At 37.9% G+C, this 17,216-nt stretch overlaps 2 protein-coding genes across 11 annotated transcripts; one reads left to right on the top strand and one right to left on the bottom strand.

Moving 5' to 3' along the window:
* The first annotated feature begins 1,288 nt into the window (after positions 1–1,288).
* Positions 1,289–9,384, top strand: LOC135584623 (serine/threonine-protein kinase/endoribonuclease IRE1a-like). Of its 5 annotated transcripts, none has more exons than XM_065083709.1 (8): positions 1,289–1,757; positions 2,694–2,782; positions 2,858–2,895; positions 4,038–5,614; positions 6,494–6,666; positions 6,771–7,017; positions 7,112–7,409; positions 9,022–9,384. In XM_065083709.1, the coding sequence occupies exons 1-8, from the start codon at positions 1,495–1,497 to the stop codon at positions 9,166–9,168; spliced, it is 2,832 nt and encodes a 943-aa protein (XP_064939781.1). In that variant the 5' UTR covers positions 1,289–1,494; the 3' UTR covers positions 9,169–9,384. The 5 variants fall into 5 exon arrangements, with proteins under 5 accessions (XP_064939781.1, XP_064939783.1, XP_064939782.1 ...); XM_065083712.1 differs by having other exon boundaries at positions 1,705–1,757; positions 2,853–2,895; XM_065083710.1 differs by lacking the exon at positions 2,694–2,782 and having other exon boundaries at positions 1,290–1,757; positions 2,853–2,895.
* A 374-nt stretch (positions 9,385–9,758) lies between these two features.
* Positions 9,759–16,626, bottom strand: LOC135584619 (BEL1-like homeodomain protein 7). 6 transcript variants are annotated; one of them, XM_065083704.1, is made up of 5 exons: positions 15,993–16,626; positions 13,568–14,635; positions 11,442–11,815; positions 11,291–11,351; positions 9,759–10,708 (listed from the first exon to the last, which is right to left on the bottom strand). In XM_065083704.1, the coding sequence occupies exons 2-5, from the start codon at positions 14,495–14,497 to the stop codon at positions 10,067–10,069; spliced, it is 2,007 nt and encodes a 668-aa protein (XP_064939776.1). In that variant the 5' UTR covers positions 14,498–14,635; positions 15,993–16,626; the 3' UTR covers positions 9,759–10,066. The 6 variants fall into 6 exon arrangements, with proteins under 6 accessions (XP_064939776.1, XP_064939778.1, XP_064939774.1 ...); XM_065083706.1 differs by having other exon boundaries at positions 13,568–14,615; XM_065083702.1 differs by having other exon boundaries at positions 13,568–14,632; positions 15,993–16,625.
* Positions 16,627–17,216: the final 590 nt, after the last annotated feature.

Here is a 17,216-nt window from a genome sequence, read left to right as displayed (position 1 = left end):
TGTCTCCTCACTCAAATTGGTGCTGAAGGCTTGGCTTGTTTGAGCCTGTGAAGATATGATTGTTTTGCTGCCAGGGCTTGCAGGCCATGGGTGATATGATTCTTCTTCTTCTTCTTCTTCTTCTTCTTCTTGTTCTGATGATAATTGTATATGTTTCTACTCTAAAAAAGAAAAATGGAGATTTTATCCTACAAATTAAGATTGAGCTTGAAACTGAATATTTAGTCCAAAACCAGCTCTAATATGTCCATTTTGCAGCCTGATTGAAGTCCAATATAACTGTAGCCTCGCATATCTCCCAATATATTCTTGAACAAGTTCAGACAAAAAATTGACTAAGATCACAAGTCTTATGCTCTTCCTTTGAAGAACAAAAAATACTAAATTATCTGGTCAAGAACATGTAACACTCCTGATTAGTCCCACATCGAAAGTGAATAGGATTAAGATTAACTTATAAGGATCTAATGAATGTATTATTATTAGCTTTAACTTAAGTATTTTGATCAGTGGTTTAAAGCAAACGAAGTTGATTGATCAGTTAGTCCATCAGACTTGGGTCATGACAGAACAAATCCCATCCAAGTGAAAAAGAGCTATCCATCACAAGCCTTCTCACATACCATTCATTATATGGGTTTTTTTTTTTTTTTGACTCGAACAACTTCACAGCCAATTAGGTGAATTTTTCCTTTCTTTAAATGATTTCTGTTGGAGATTAATCTTCTTTATCCTTTTGAATTTTAACATCTCAGATATAAAAGTGGTCACTTTTTTGAAAATAATATAAGGCAATTGTCAAATAAATTATATCTTATGCTTTCATATACAAAAATAAAAATTATGTAGATTATATGAGAATATCAGTAACCTTTTCTAAAATATTTCTCTTCTTATAGTTAGTTCTATTGAACAATAAAATGAGAAAGAATCATATTTGAGATTAATATATCAGTATTAATTGTGTGTAAAAATAGATAATTTCATAAAAAAATAATAAATATACACTTAAATATTTTTTTAATAAATTAAGAATATTATTTTGTATGACGGAGTCAAAAGATATATGCAGCCGATATTAAATATTTGAGACATGTTGAATAGATTCAAATAGAGGAAGGCAAAATCCGTTATGCTCAACATAACGTTTCAGATATCACCAAATAACGATATGTTTCTTCCGGTATTGGCCATATGCTCGTTATAATTGCAGTGTTATATCACAAAATGAAAATGACGGCCCGTTATATCTAAATGCCTTCGGGCTTCTATTTGGAGGTTCTTTTATCGTGTTCTTTTGTCGCATTGCGGCCAGACTGAGGAGGCGAAGAAGAAGAGGAAGAAGGAGAAGGACGAAGGAAAGGGGAGCGAGAAGGGTATCTCCTTGTTCCTCTCCCTCAATCCACCACCTTGCCCTAGGGGTTTCGCTTTCTTTTGATTCCCTTCCGGCCAATTTAATCGCCCCCTTCCCCTTCCTCCATTCGATGCTCTCCGATGCTCCCCTCTGCGCGATCCGTCGTTTTCTACGCCGTCCTTGCCATCGGGTTCCTCGTCTCCGGCGTGTTGACGCCCGTGGTGCTTGATCCGTCTGCTTCTCCTTATCCTGGGCTTTCTTTTCCTGTTGCGTCTACTGGTGAGATATCCGCTGCAGAAAAATGGAGCGGTCGGCTCTTGTCGACCGATTTGGTACCTGTCGAGAAGTCTCCCCCTGGTGTTTTAAGAGCCGGATCGAGATCTCTCATGAGTTTGGATGAAAAGTAAGTACTTCGCTTTTGGTCTGATGCAAGAAAGATAAGTTTTTCTGCTCATCCTTGTGTAGTTTTTGGTTGGTTGTGTTTTTGAGTTCTGTAGATTAGGAAAAGATCCACCTTAATGAGTTCAAGAAACAAATCTTAAGAGAATTGTCGTGAATTATCAGACTCTTGATGAAGCTCAACATTACTTGCAAATTAATCGAGACTAAGCTGCTTTAACACCGATGATATTTTAGGTGCGATAGTCGTTTCTTTAAGCATGCCGACTTGTCTGAACAAGTGTTTCAAATTCATAATATGATTAGGGTAATTGCTGACATTCTCATTTGGCTTGATGATACATATCTTTGTGAAGGCTTTACTTCGTTTGACATGTTAACAGCTGTGTATCAAATCTAATTGAGTTTCTTTTTTGTTTTTGCTTTTTTTTGTATTTTGCAAATTGATAAACTTTAGTGACCATGTAGCTTTCTGGTATTTTCTCTGAGTTGATGTTGTATATTTTAAAAAAACAAACTGGTTTCAATTGTATATAGATACATTCAATTGGATAAAACTAGTGTTAGGTGTCTTCATGTTTAAAGAGGTAAATTTGGATTTATGATTTCTTTGTCATCTTTATGTCTGATGTAAATCATTTTTTTTCAGGCAGATAGCTATCATGTGATATATATTTGGGCTGCTTTAGAGACAAATTGATATTTTGTTATTTTACATGTACCAATTCAACATACCAAAGCTTTATTTGACGTACAAGAAACAACATGGTTATTTTGAGTTTATTCATGGACGTTTTTGTATATTTATGAAATATAATACTTTTATGTATATTCGTTTGCTTGTTAGAATTATATATGCGTGTGATGTTTGGGTCAGAGTTTGATGTTGCTATTATTTCAACACTTTTAGTAACAATTTTTTGTTTTTTTGGGGTATCAGTAAGCATGGGAGGTTCTTTTTGGCTTTGCCAAATGGCACTATTTATTTTATGAATAAATCTACAAAACCTCAGTGGAAGCTTTTGATAGGTCAGCCACTTTCATATTCATGGCGAACTCCTTCAATTAATGATCCTGATTATATTGTGTTTTCTGATAGCGAAGGGGAACTCTACGAATATAGCAAGGTTGCTGGAATAAAGGTATTCTCACACGTCTCATATATGCATGTATATAAATCACGTTTGTATTCTCTAGCATGCACTTTGAATGTACATGTGATAAGATGTAGAAAACAGAGAATTGAGAAATGACATGGAAGCTTTGTGCCTAGTGTTTTTAAAAGCGCTAAGTGCCAAAAGACGCCAAGGTTCCAAAACACTTGAGGTGCTACGTGCTCGCCTATGCGCCTTCCTAAGTGAAGCGAGGTGCTCTCGAATATTATAATTAAAAAAAATATGTGGCTAAATAGAAATATGCTAAAAGGGCATGCTAAACAGGTTTCTAACCAGTGCAAATAGTTCTAAAGAGAGGATCATATCAATATGGTGCTAAATAGGTCTAACCAATGCTAAACAGTTCTAAAGAGTGAATCAATATGGTGTTAAACAATTCTAACTAGTGCTAAATTGTTCTAGAGAGGGAATTGAGAAAGGTGGGGGAAGGAGTTATCGATGACTGTGGAAGAATGTGGAGGAAGGAGAGGGTGGTGGACAAAGGCAACAAAGCGTACAAAGGCGGCGAATGAAGGCGATGGAAGTGGTTGTTGATGGCGACAGATAGAGCTGCAGCGGCAGACAAAGCTATAGCTGTGAATGAGGTTTAGGGTTAATATGAGCTGCAAAGGCAAACGAGTTGCAGCGATAGACAAGTTGTAGTGACAGCGGACGAGATTGAACAAGGTTGCTGACAACGACGAGTAGAGCAAACGAAGGCGACGGATGTGGGCTTCACTTTCACCTCTGTTCTCTTTCACTGGGTCGGGCAAAGGAGGGGGTTGGGAGGTGTTAGGGTAACTACGCTTGTTGGTTCAATTGAACCAACTTATAAGTCCAATCAAACCAAAGTTTGAACCTAAACAAATTTGGCTTGGGCGCTTGCCCAAGGCACGTTGCCAGGGCTCAGGCGAGTACCCAAGTAACGCTTTTTTGAAGCGCTGCGCTTGGGGTTTTGCAAGGTGCTCGGGCCTCACCTCGCCCGAGTGCTTGAGTGCCTTTTAAAAACACTATTTGTGTGTATATAAATCATTGATCTTCTTCTCATCATACATAATAATTACTTATTATGCTGTACTAGTATTCATTTCAACTGATTTATCTTTTTCTTATTCGTTTTCATACTGTAGAAACATGACTGGACAGTTGAGGAATATGTCCAGAAAGCACCTGTTGTTAAAGGATCAGTTATTACCACTGGGACAAAGACATCAACTTTTTATGTTGTTGATGCTGATAGTGGAGAGTTAATATATCATGATAAGGAGCCTTTTAGTTGGGCAACTGTGGGGATGCCTACGGCTGAAGAGCAGTACATTTCATCCAAGCTGGAATCTGGCAATGCTACTTGTATAACCATTATAAGAACAGATTATTTTCTGGATAGCTATGATTTAAATAATCACTTATGGAGTGTGATGATTTCTCGTATCAGTGCTCATAATGTTGGGCCTGGATTGCCACCTGCCAGGAATGAGGAGATGGGAATACCATCCATGTCCGGAAGAAATATTCCTGTCTACTTTACTAGTGAGGCCGGACAACCACCTAAGCTGAAGGCTATGCTCCCCCCCTCATGTTATGAATCACACAATGGGATGAGGTCTGGCCAAGGTGACAGGCAATCATATGAATGTCAATCTGCTAATAACTGTTCCTTAGAAATTTGTATCAGTTCCAATAGGGATACTGACCAGATGTTCGAGAGACTAGATGATGGGCTTATTTCTTTATATGTATCACAAGTCTTACGTACTGTTCCAAGTGGATGCCAGCCAGGAAACTGCATTTCTGCTAGACCAAAATTTCATACTACACATTCTAATTTCGTTAACTCAGAAACAAGACCCAGAGGTAACATGAAATTGCCTAATCATGGACAGGAAATTTCTAATGCATCCCATAACTCATTGGATGACCAGATTAATCATTCAGTGGATGAACATTCTGATGCTCAGCAGAACAATGTGTTGTCACTGCAATCTATTTATGAAGGTTATGGTTGGCTTTTGATTCTAACTTTGCCTATATTCTTTGTGCTCTGCTATCTTTGGTTGAGAAAGCTATTCAAGTATGATAAAGAATGCAATGATTTGAAGGAACGACAATCTGTGCTTGCTAAAAAGAGGAAATCTCGGAAGGCTCCAAACATGAAAAATGTTTCCATCAGTGGTAATCATGACAGTCATTTGTTATCTATGAGAGAGAACACCAAAACTAATGGACATAATCAAAATGGAAGCTCATTTATGAAACTGAATGATGATAGTGATGGACGTTGGATTGGAAGACTCTTTGTATCAAATTCTGAAATCGGTCATGGGAGCAATGGTACAGTTGTTTTTGAAGGATTTTATGATGCTCGTCCTGTCGCTGTCAAACGGCTTCTTCGTGCGCATCATGATGTGGCCTGTAAAGAGATTCAGAATCTTATTGCATCTGATCGGCACCCTAATATTGTTCGGTGGTATGGAGTAGAACAAGATTTAGATTTTGTCTATATCTCACTGGAGCGATGTATATGCAGTTTAAGTGACCTAATACACATATGCTCAGATTCTTCATATTCAGTATCTGTGGAAAATCCAATATCGGACTCATCTATTGAGCACAAATTTCAATTAGGCATGGTGAAAAATATTGGAAAGGATGTTAACTTGTGGAGACCAAATGGTCTTCCATCAATTCAACTCTTAAAACTAATGAGGTTGGTAGTTATCCTTTTCTTCTATCTCTTTATTAAAGTTCTCATGTTGCTCTGCTACCTTTTTGTCTCCTTATTTGTATATGTTTCTAAGCTTTTTGTCAACAAAACTTATAAGCCATTTTTTTTGGCACAGTGTGCATACTGAATCCTTAAGAATCACTCATTTACAAGTAGGAACTTTTAGTTCTCTTATGCAGCCATAATCTGCCTAAGAATGCAAACGTAACCTATTTTGCAACTGACAATATGAGTCCGATTTGATTGAATTACATCAGAACAGGCGCTGTATAACAGAGGATTCCGAAGTAGTGAAAGGTTATGTGCATATTCAAGAGTAACATAGTTCTTAAACTCAAGAAAACCCAAAGTACATTGGTCCAGAGAACAGAGGATAGCAAAGATATGACTAATGTTACGTTTAAGAGTGACATAAGTTTTAAAATAGAAGAAAACCCCAAAACACATCAGAATTGATTATGTATAGAACAAAAGCTATAGAATACAAGTATAACTGGAAAATGCCTGACCTTAGTGTGATCCAACTTGATCTAGTCAATGTTGAGGCTTGGATTTGATTTGGCCAAACTTAGGCTCCAACATACCTAATGCATTAATGGCATGCATCTGCTGATCTTATACTTCAAAAAATACTTGTTTTAAGATTTAAAACAAGTATAACTTGGCACTGGATATAAAAGGATTGGCAAATGCTGTGAGTATATATTGTGTAGATTTAAAGTGTGTGCTTCTTCTTAAGTCGCTTGTGTTCTCTATTCATTTTGGAATTGGCTACTCTAATCTGCCAGTTTTGCAAGCTATTGTTGTTTTGTCATAATGTGGATCTGTGATTTTTAAAACTTTGCTCTTGTTTATATACAGAGATATAGTTTCTGGCGTTGCACATCTACATGAACTTGGAATCATACATCGGGATCTAAAGCCTCAAAATGTGCTAATAAGCAATGACAGATATCTTTATGCCAAACTTTCTGATATGGGTATAAGCAAACGCCTCCTTGAAGACATGTCTTCTTTGAGTTGTAATGCAACTGGTAATGACTTCCTAACACTAATAATTGATCCCCTCCAATAAAAAACCTTTTTATTGTTATAAATAGAAATGGACTAAGTTCAAGCTCGTCTAAATTTTCCATAGGATATGGTAGCTCTGGTTGGCAAGCACCTGAGCAAATTCTTCATGAACGCCAAACACGAGCTGTGGATTTATTCAGTTTGGGATGCATACTATTCTTTTGTATTACCAAGGGGAAACATCCATTTGGCAAATTCTTTGAACGAGATGCAAACATTATTAACAATTGCATGGACCTGTTCTTGGTGGATCATATACCAGAAGCTGAGCATCTACTTTGCCAATTGTTGCAACCTGACCCAAAGATGAGGCAAGCAAAACATTTTCATAATTTGCAGTGTCATTCCCTCTTTTCTTCTTTTTCTCTTTGCATTATGAAGTACATGCATATTATATGTTAACAGGCCAAATGCAGTAGAAGTATTGCATCAACCACTTTTTTGGAGTTCTGAGACACGGCTTTCATTTTTACGAGATGTAAGCGATCGAGTTGAATTGGAAGACAGAGGATCAGATATTTTAAAAGCGTTAGAAAATATTGCACCTCTTGCATTTGGTGGGAAATGGGATGAAAAGTTAGATGCTGCATTCATTACAGACATGGGTCGTTATAGAAAATATCGTTTTAATTGCGTTCGTGACCTCCTACGAGTAATAAGAAACAAGTTAAATCATTATAGGGAACTTCCAAAAGAACTCCAGGTTTGCTTCTCCCATCCCTTTTCTTAGATATAATAATGTTATATTTTTCTTATAACCTTGAAATCAGTATGTTCTGTGTGCATAACTTACTTCAGTTAATATCTTTTATGGTTATCTTATGTAGACAATTTATTTATATTATCCCTTTACTGAAGCAATCAATATAAACTGTACTTCTTGCTCCAGACTTCATTCCAGGTTAGATGCAGCAATATAGCTTGTTGATTGCATGTGTCTTGCAGAAAATTCATTATGCTTTTGCCACTTTTGACTTCCTTGTTATCTTGTTATCTTTTCTTGTTGTGCAACACAACTATAGGTTTGGTTGTTGTGCAACACAACTATATCTTTTCTTGTTGTGCAACACAACTATATCTTTTCTTGTTATCTTGTTATCTTTTCTTGTTGTGCAACACAATTATATGGTGGTTGGTGATAGGCCCACTTATATGGTGCAACACAACTATAGGTTTGGTTCATCTAGCACAACTATGGTCGGTAAATACCAGTCAGTTCTGACTAATTTCTGTTGATCCTTGGTTGGTGTGCCTGGTTCTGGCTAGCTATATCAGACAGACAAGTTTAATTGGGAATATGATCCTGCCTCAAAGTAGTTTTAGTCTGTTCTGGTCAAGTCCTTAATGTTTCTTGCTGATTCCAGAGGATTTCCAGCTGATTGCTGCTATTTTTGACTGGTTTTGGCTGATTCCTGCTTGTTCCACCCAATTTCAGCTAATTTGTGGCTTAGTCCTATTATTTCTTCTGGTTGATTTTGTTTGGCAAATTTAATCTTTTTAGCCAGCCTGATCCCATGATTGTATTTGGCTCTGAAATATAAAGGTCATTTCTGATCTTAAAATCTTACAGCTGACCCTGAAAATTTTTCATTCTCAAGTTGTCTGCTAGCTTAACATAAAGAGTTGTATTTAAAAAATATTCTTATTTGGTGCCATAGTTTTCATTAGAACAGCGTAGGTGTACAAATGACTTGTCTCTAGCATTTTGGTTTTATGTATTTGGTTCATAGTTGGGATGCTATTTTGGTGAAAGGAAATATGTTCTTTATTCTGTTACGCTGAACTTTCCCATCTTTTACCTATTATCATTCTTGATAAGCTGTGCTTCTTGCACGTGCATCTCATAGCTAATGCTTATATATTTCCATTTTTTACAATGGAAAATGGATGGTGCATTAATATTAGATGATGGCCTTTCCATTGTCTGGCAGATTGACTTGTCTTGAGTAGTATCTCACTGGGAGTTATTTTTTACTGTCTCTTGGCTTATTATCTTGAATTCCACCTTCAAATATAACATCTTTAATTGTCCCTTGAATTCCACCTTCAAATAGAACATTGTATTATGCTTGGTTCAGAAATGGGTAACATTCATCATCCCATTATATCTTTTATCATTTTATACTAATTTTAATTCTGCTGAATCACTTAATGGTGATAAACTAGTTGACATTGTTCTATATTGTGTTGTGTACTTCATGGATCCAGTCTCAGATAAACAGTAGTGCTGAATAAAAGCAAGTTTGGTCATTTTTTATACTCTAGTATTTTTTATTACCCCAATATCTTGCTCAAGTCATTCCCATCATTTCCAGGAAACACTTGGACCTGTTCCTGAAGGATTTGATATGTACTTTAGAAGTCTATTCCCAAAGCTTCTGATCGAAGTCTACAAAGTGGTTTGCCGATACTGTAAGGAAGAGGACTCTCTTGGCAAATATTTTAGAAGCAGTCTTCTATAGTGTTGTCAGGTCTACTACTCCGGAATCTCGATGCAACTGATTGACTTGACAAAGCTGATCATTGTTGTAAATAACTTCATGTTTTAAAACTAATATGAATTAAGTCTGTTCTGTACCTTATTATACAACAAAAAGACTTCACCCTGTATATGCCCCTCTAAAGTTGTAAACTTGTAATCACCATGTTCTATAATCCAATGCATACTGGTTTAGTAATCTTGTGCATGTTGAAACAATGCCTTATCCTGTTTGGATCTCATGATGGTTGAAATGCCAGTATCCAATGAAAAGCAGGATTATTTTTTTACCAGAAAGCTTCATCATCTCGTACAAAATATATAGATATCTATATCAGCCTTGCTATCAAGTGTCAAGTTTGCAAAATTTGCAATGGTAGCAAATCAAGCTCACATTCTCCACAAGGAAAATCAAGACTTAGATTTTCATAGTGGACTATATAATATGATTAATTGCTTACAACAATTATTAAGTTCTAACCAAAAAAGATGACAATCAAGATAGGAAGTGTCATTGCAATCACATAAAAAACCAGATTAACTTCCTCTTTTCAAAGCATGGTGAACTGCTACTGAGAATTTAAATAAAATACCACATTTCTCACAATTCTTACAATCAAATATTCTTACAATTGTGTAATTGTATGCAGAGCCAAAGCCATCCATATAGTATACAAAACACAAGGATTAATTAGATTACACAAAAATTATGCTTCTATCTTTACAATATGCTACCCTATAATCCCACCACCTCTTATGTTACATCACCATGCTAACTCACTTTCTCCTATAGAGTTGCAAGCAATGCCTAGGAAGGCAATTTGGAACAAATTATTCTGGTTCAGAAACTTCATTAGCAATCATCACCAACACAAATCAATTCAAGCGACAAAATCATGCAGCAAATGTGCTGACCCGAACCGGTGTCGCTGATCTCCCATGTTCGCGTAATCATAATCAGCTGTATCAGCCCCAGCTGGAGCAGCAGCACTGTAAGCATCATTCCCTCTCATGGCAAGAAGGCTCTGCTGATTGTCCGATATAGGAAGGCCGACATCGCAGTGCTGCAGTCCCAGTGTGAGGGACACCCCGCCATTTCCATAGCAGCCTAACTCAGCCATCTGATAAGCTAAAAATCTGCCATTGCCGTCTGGGTGTGCAAGAGCATCTTGTAAGAAGCTGGCATCTTGTCCAATTGATCTTTGGTCATTGGCTTTCAGATTCATAAAGGAGTCTTGTGTAGCTGTTCCATTCTGGAAACCAGCAGCTGACTCATCCACATCCATGGCTGGGATGATATTGGGTCTTGAAGAGTCACTCATCTGGCTTGTTTGGCATCTTCCAGTTGCATGGTTTTGCAAGTCTTCATGATCCTCCGAGGATTGAATGTCTTCCTTCAGTTTTGGTGGATTTTCTGAAGAAGAGTTTGAGTCAATCTCAACATCACCAAATTCTTCTTTGTACATGTCTTCGATCATAGGCTTCCAAAGACGAACTCGTGCATTTATGAACCAGTTCGAAACCTGAATGTTAGGACATTCAATGAGGAAAAAATACAATAAACAAACACTAAAGTATATGCACTAAAGTAACCTGTTTCTTGGATGCAGACTGCTTTAGCCTAAAAATTTTATGGCTATGCAGATTTGATTTGCCCTTTGTGTAAATAATAAATACTATGTGAATGTCAAAGTTTGCTTCATGGAAGACCCAAGTTGAATCAGGAAAAGTTCTATGCATATCCATACATTTACATATCAGAAACATCAAGCAAGACATGGGATTTACCAGAACCTGTTATCAGTTTCAATCAGAAAGATAGTTAATATTGAAGCATATGGCATTCCAATCTTAGTAACAATTTCTTCATGATAAGATGAGAAAGAAACAAAAATTGGACATGAGATGATGAGACTTGAAAGAGAAAATATGAGAAGGGGAACAAAAAGAGAGTCACAAGAGATACCTTTTGGGTGAAAAAAAAAAAAAGATCATAGTTTCGCTTGCCATTTAAGCAATGTAAGTTCTGCTGTCATTAGCATTAAAAGAGAGCAACCATGGCTGACCAGCAACAGTCATATAGTTAAAAACAATAGTAAGTATACCTGACTTCTTGTCAAGCCTGTCTGTCTTGCAAGCATTAGCTTCTCCGAATCCTTTGGATAGCTGGCAAAACATGTAAGTGTTCGTATGAAGAATTATTCTTTGTATACATAAAAGTACTAGGTGAAAAAAAGAAATGTAGTAGGATCTTACGGATGAAGGAAGTGCTCAAACAGCCAAGCACGAAGAACTGAGACAGATGACTCTGGCAAACCCCTCTGTGGTCTCCAAGCATGCTGTTGCATCATACCAAATTGCTGCATGGCCCTCTGTTGCCTTAACTGCTGATCTATGTACCGAAGGCGAGACAGCCCAACACTCTTACTAGAACTGTCTGGTTCTCCAAGACTTTTCCTTGTAGCTCGAATTTGGCCACTGATGGCATCCCTCAGGCAGCGAAAATGCCGAGAAATGGTTTGAAGGGCAAGGGCCGTATATGGTTTAGCAGCCCCACAACCAGCAATTGCATCAAAACATGACACTATTATCTGCATTTGATTGTGGTACTGTTTGTACCGTCTATCAACCTGCAATTGAAATGAAATGAAATATGTATGTGTTAAGATGAAAGATGATGTATCAGTTCTCAAATAACTTGTCATTGATACAGCTGATCGCATAATAGTGCCATTATTGCCATTATTCCACTCGAACAAACCAATACTATTGAAACTTTTATCTCTATCTTAGGTGTATAATGCATCAGATGTAAAAAAAAAGAAAAAAGAAAAAAGAAAATGACCATAGCTGTTTTCATAAATTCTAAATAATTTTCAGCATAACACAATGTCTATATGAAACCAAACAATCCTTTACTGCATAGAAGTGACATAGTTGCTTCCTCTATGGCACCATCATATTTATTACCTATTCATCTTATTTACATGCTCCTCCCATGTCAAATATCATCAACACCATCATACTCACAGTTAACAAAACTTCTCTTACTTATTTGGATAGATCTTTGTCGATAACCCAAGAGACAACACCTTGGACATCCACATCATGGTCACATCAAATAATTTACCATCAACAAATGGTTTCCTCAAATATATCTAAGCAAGCACTCTGCCATGAATCTAGAGCAGCAATCACTACTAAGGGGCCAATTACAGTAATGATTTTAGTTATATCATTTTCTTAGCATATGTACGACTTTAAGGATCATGAGAAAAATGATAGAAGTCACAGGCCAATCATCCATGTATGATTAGCAATTATTAGGTTTAGTGTCTTATCAGAAGCTGCTAGAACATGATATATTTTAAATGCTATTAAGGCGATTTCATAAACATTTATTCAGCAAAATGAAAAACGGCAGAAAATGGTACCAGGGTATAGAGAATTTAGATGCATTGATGTACTAATAAATAATGTCCGTAGTTTTCAGTGTGAGGATAATAGCCGAAGCTCTGAACAGCAGTTTGCTGTTGAGCTCTGCAAATCTGCGAGTGTATCAGGAAAAGAAGCCCATAGGAGCAAAGAAATCAATGGAAGTTGAGACAGAAGCACAGAACAGCTGGTATTTGGAAAGGTCCATCAAATAACATGCTTCTAAGATCTAATAATTTGTATAGTGTCATCTCCTTTTGACTGAAATCATACCATAGATTTCCCAGTTTATTATATTTTTCTCAAAGAATTCAAGGACAATCGTATAATAGTAGAGAAAGGAAGAAATTTTCTCTAAGTCAACTAGATATTTTCCTTTATCTCTATAATTATTTTTAGATCATAGCAAGAAAAAGGAGTTAACTACAAAAGTAAAACAAGAAGAGGTTCCTATTGAAGGAAATGCTAGACAAATCTTCTCTTCCAAAAAATTCCATCAATTAAAAATTTGACGAATACAGACACTAAACATAATTTTCTCTTTTAATTTTGTGATCCACAGGTATGCTTATGATTTTGTAAATTTCTGAAGAAACATTAAACCATTTGTAGTCACTTGAACAAATGCTAATTACAGGTGGTGAACGACAGGATTCATTTCTTACGAGCAAAAGATGTTCACAGAAGTAATTTACCTTATAAGTTCAATTTCACAGATCTGAACTGATTACAGTTCAATAGGTATTCTAGATACCATGCTCTGATTTCAATGAAATTTACTTCCAGTTCGAGTCACCTTTATCAAGGTACAGGTGACCAGAAACACCAAGCTGAGTCATGCCAACCAAAATAAATTTTCTGTAAATGATCTTATGTTCATTTAAACTCTTTAACTACAATAGCGAATATGGCTTAATGAAACAAGAAGAAAAGGCAAGGAAAAGAACCTCATCCAACATCCCCAACAGATTTGAGACCTTGTTTTGAAGATCCTGCCTTTCAGAAGGTGAGAGCTCACTGGAAGAATTAGCAGAGGCGTCTTGAGGGTTTGGAGTCATCCCTTCACCTTTTGATCCCCCAGTGGCATCGTTACACGTCATGGAACCAGCAGAAGTATAGAGACATTGGTTCTTTTCTGCTTTTTGCCTCAGAGCCTTCCTGACATTAATGACTTCATCAAGTAATTCTTGTGCTGCCCTGAGGTACTTAGAATTTGAAATTGAGCTTGCAAGACTTGAAAGTCCATAAGGGGAGATATTTCCATGCACACTTTTATTCTGAAAGCCTTCCTCTCTGAATGGCCTAACATTTCCAGAAGTTGACTGATGAGAACCAATGAAAGATATATCTGAGCTATTAGGCTGGTACTGGATTGAAGGAACTGGCATTTGTGTGCTAAGGCTGAGTGATAATCCTTGATTTTGCATGGCTGAAACACTGGACTGCTGTAGAGACAAGCTCTGCCTATTTATGATGCCCAACTGTGACCGCAGACTCATCCGAGGATCATCAGCATGTTGTTGATCTTCCATAACATTTATGGACCCATCAATTGTCTGCATAAATAACATCTCGTTTCTTCCATCCTTCCAAGCATTATAAGCATGATCCCCAGGATATGAGTTGAGTATATCAGAATTCCCTGCAGTCAAGCCTTGCGAAATAATGGTAGTGGCAACAGGAAGCTCATTGTGATTCTGCTGTGTCTGAGTACTGCCAGCTGATGCATCTGCATACGCACCAGAATTCGAAAAACTAAGGTACATCATGTCGGCAGGAACTGATGATTCAGAATATGGGGGATGTCCTTGATCCTTCAGACAAAGATCTGGAGTTGTGTCGCATTGGTTGTTAGACATCATAAAGAACGTGGACATTTTTCTTTTCCTTGATTTTAAACTTGGCAAGGTCTTTGGAAGTGGAAGGATGATAACTCATTGCCAGATTCTGCTACAAAATAGTAACTGGACGAACTTGACACAGAAAGCTCCAACCCTAAGAAGAAATGTAGTCTGCTGCAACAGTCAGGAATACAGCGAAGATACGAAAATAAACAATCGGAAGGATTCAACAGAGATCAAATGCTTCCACCGAGAACAATTAATGAATAACAAATGATCAGAAGAAGCAATAGCAGAGCAATGGGAACACATATGCGTTCAAATCGCTGCATTCCGAATCAAAATATGTTTTTATACCAATAGAAACACAAAGCAAGGCTCACACCGAAAATTTACGTGAAGTTTCTTTATATACCACTGATCATTCATACTTATCAACCTATACTGCTCATCAAACTGATGTTTTGTGAGGATATAATTGCACACAATCTGGAGAACGGCAAACAAGTTAAAAGTAAATAAAAAAACAGATGGAGATCAAAATGGACGAATAGAAAGGGCAACAGTCAGAGCTCAGAGTTACGTTTTACTTGATCGATGAAAGCAGTAACCAGTGATACCCTGCTAGGATTTCTTTGTTTATCCACTCATGCAATACACACATTCTCAATCAACCAGGACAAATAATCAATAAAACCATGGCTTTGTTCTGTTGCTACATGTTTGCCAATGTCCAAAGATTAGATAACTAATAGACCTTTATTATGTGAATCCAGTTCTACTTTTCTAGCTCTTTGAACCACAAACAAAACCAATTTATGCCAACCCACAGCAAAAGGGGCAATAAAAAAGAAGGGAAAAGGATAAAAAGAACCCAAACAGCTGTCCCCTGTTGATCTCTTTAGGATCCGTGAGGAAAAGGACTTTGGTCCAGAATCCCGAAGAACAAAATAGAACCCCCATATGCACCCATGTAATCCAATACCCAACAACAAAATCTCCATATTCTTTACCCTAGCCAACCAACAAGTGATCTCAACATAGCATAATTCACAAAGCCAACCAACAAGAGAGGGGGAAAAGGAAGGATCTTGCATCCCGAAATTAAAGCATGATATGGATAGAGAAAAGAGCACGCCACAACTCATCAAACCTGAGAAAAAGAAGAACAGAAGAACGATCCAAAACTAATATCTTACCCAAGCTAATGAAACTAACAAAGAAGGCAATGGATTTTCCAGAACAGAGCTTCTTTTGTGGAGAACAGAAAACAACAAGGCAAAAACCGCTTCTTGAACCCACCATCCAACTCCAAAATCGTCAAAACTAAAAATCAGATGGAGAGATAGAGACAGAAAGAGAGAGGCGGAGGGAGACGCACAGGAAGAAGAACTGGTTCACTCGAAGAACCAAGAATGACACACACTACATAACAGTCATATATGTGCTGGTTGAAAGAAGAAAGATACGGAGAGAGAGAGAGAGAGAGCTGAAGAAAGAGGGGATACAAGTGAGAACAAATTTCTAGTACCTGAGGGATAAAGAAAGAGGAAGAAAGATGAGGGTGGGATGGCAGCTACCGCCGCCTGCTGCGCGCCTCGTGGGGAGCAAGAAAGCAAAGAACTCGCAGCCGATCGGCCGAGCAAAATCCTCCCAGTTCGGGGACAAACCGATCCCAAGGCCTCAATTCAAAATACACAAAGCTCCCCCCTTTCCCTTCCTCCCTTGTTTTACATGCATATTTAATTCTCCCTCGCCTCCTTCGGCAGCTTCCCCAATTGCCAATATTAAATTCGACGACCAGTTTTTAAACCCTTCTCCCTCCCTCTCTCTCTCTCTCTCTCCTTCTCATCTCAGATTACCATCATCAGACCCCAAAATTCCATCTTGCACGTGAGAGTACTTCCCCCTCTTTCCCTCCAGTCCTCACCCTCTAAAAGGAAGCCATGATAAATGACAAATCTTTCTCTCTCTTCCCCTCCCCATCTCTCCCTCCTTATCTCTTTATCTGTAAGTCTTCAGAGGTTACTTCCTTCTTCTTCTTCCTGGGAGTTGGTGATGAGGATTGTTAAGGTGTTCAATCTCCTAACCACCAGTTGGTAGACCTAAACCTGCACTTAAATCTCCCAAACACCAATTTGTCCACCATTTTACTCTGATCCCTTCTTTCTTTCTTTGGTGCAAGTAGAAATATGCCATCTTGGGTTCCTAAGCATGGGGAAGATGCTGACATCTCACAGTCCAGACCACAGAAGATAAAAGCCATTTTCCTCTGTGATCATCTCCATTAAGCAATATGGTGTGTGACCGCTTGATGTAGAATAATGACACCCCATCAGGTTGATTGGTGAGCTTGTGGGGGTTTCCCCACCACTGTAGGCACCCTTTTCCTTGGTCCCCCAGCTTTGTTGCTTGTGTGTGTCGTGACATGTGTTGACACAATCCACCCTTCTCCTCCCTCTCCCTCCCTCCCTCCCTCCCTTTCCTCTTTGTCTCAACCTACTCCTCTGTGCTCAGCTGCTTAGAATATGACCGTGCTAACTGTTTCTGCATGCCTCATTAATATTTTACTACTGTGAGTGCAATCTTCCTGGCAGATCATCATTGGAATTAGGTGATGAAATGGCCGCGTGTCGCGCCGCAATTGGAGGGATTGCGTTATCTAGATTCACCTTCCTCGTTTGAACTCAACCAGCAGGAAATTTACAGTACAGGACTATATCATTCGGCCATGGTAGTTCGATCATGAAGAGGA

This window comes from Musa acuminata, chromosome BXJ1-9 (assembly GCF_036884655.1).
Source record: "Musa acuminata AAA Group cultivar baxijiao chromosome BXJ1-9, Cavendish_Baxijiao_AAA, whole genome shotgun sequence".
NCBI classification, from domain to species: Eukaryota; Viridiplantae; Streptophyta; class Magnoliopsida; order Zingiberales; family Musaceae; genus Musa; species Musa acuminata.
Note: the sequence above shows the minus strand (reverse complement) of the source record. Positions and strands in the feature narration are given on the sequence as shown.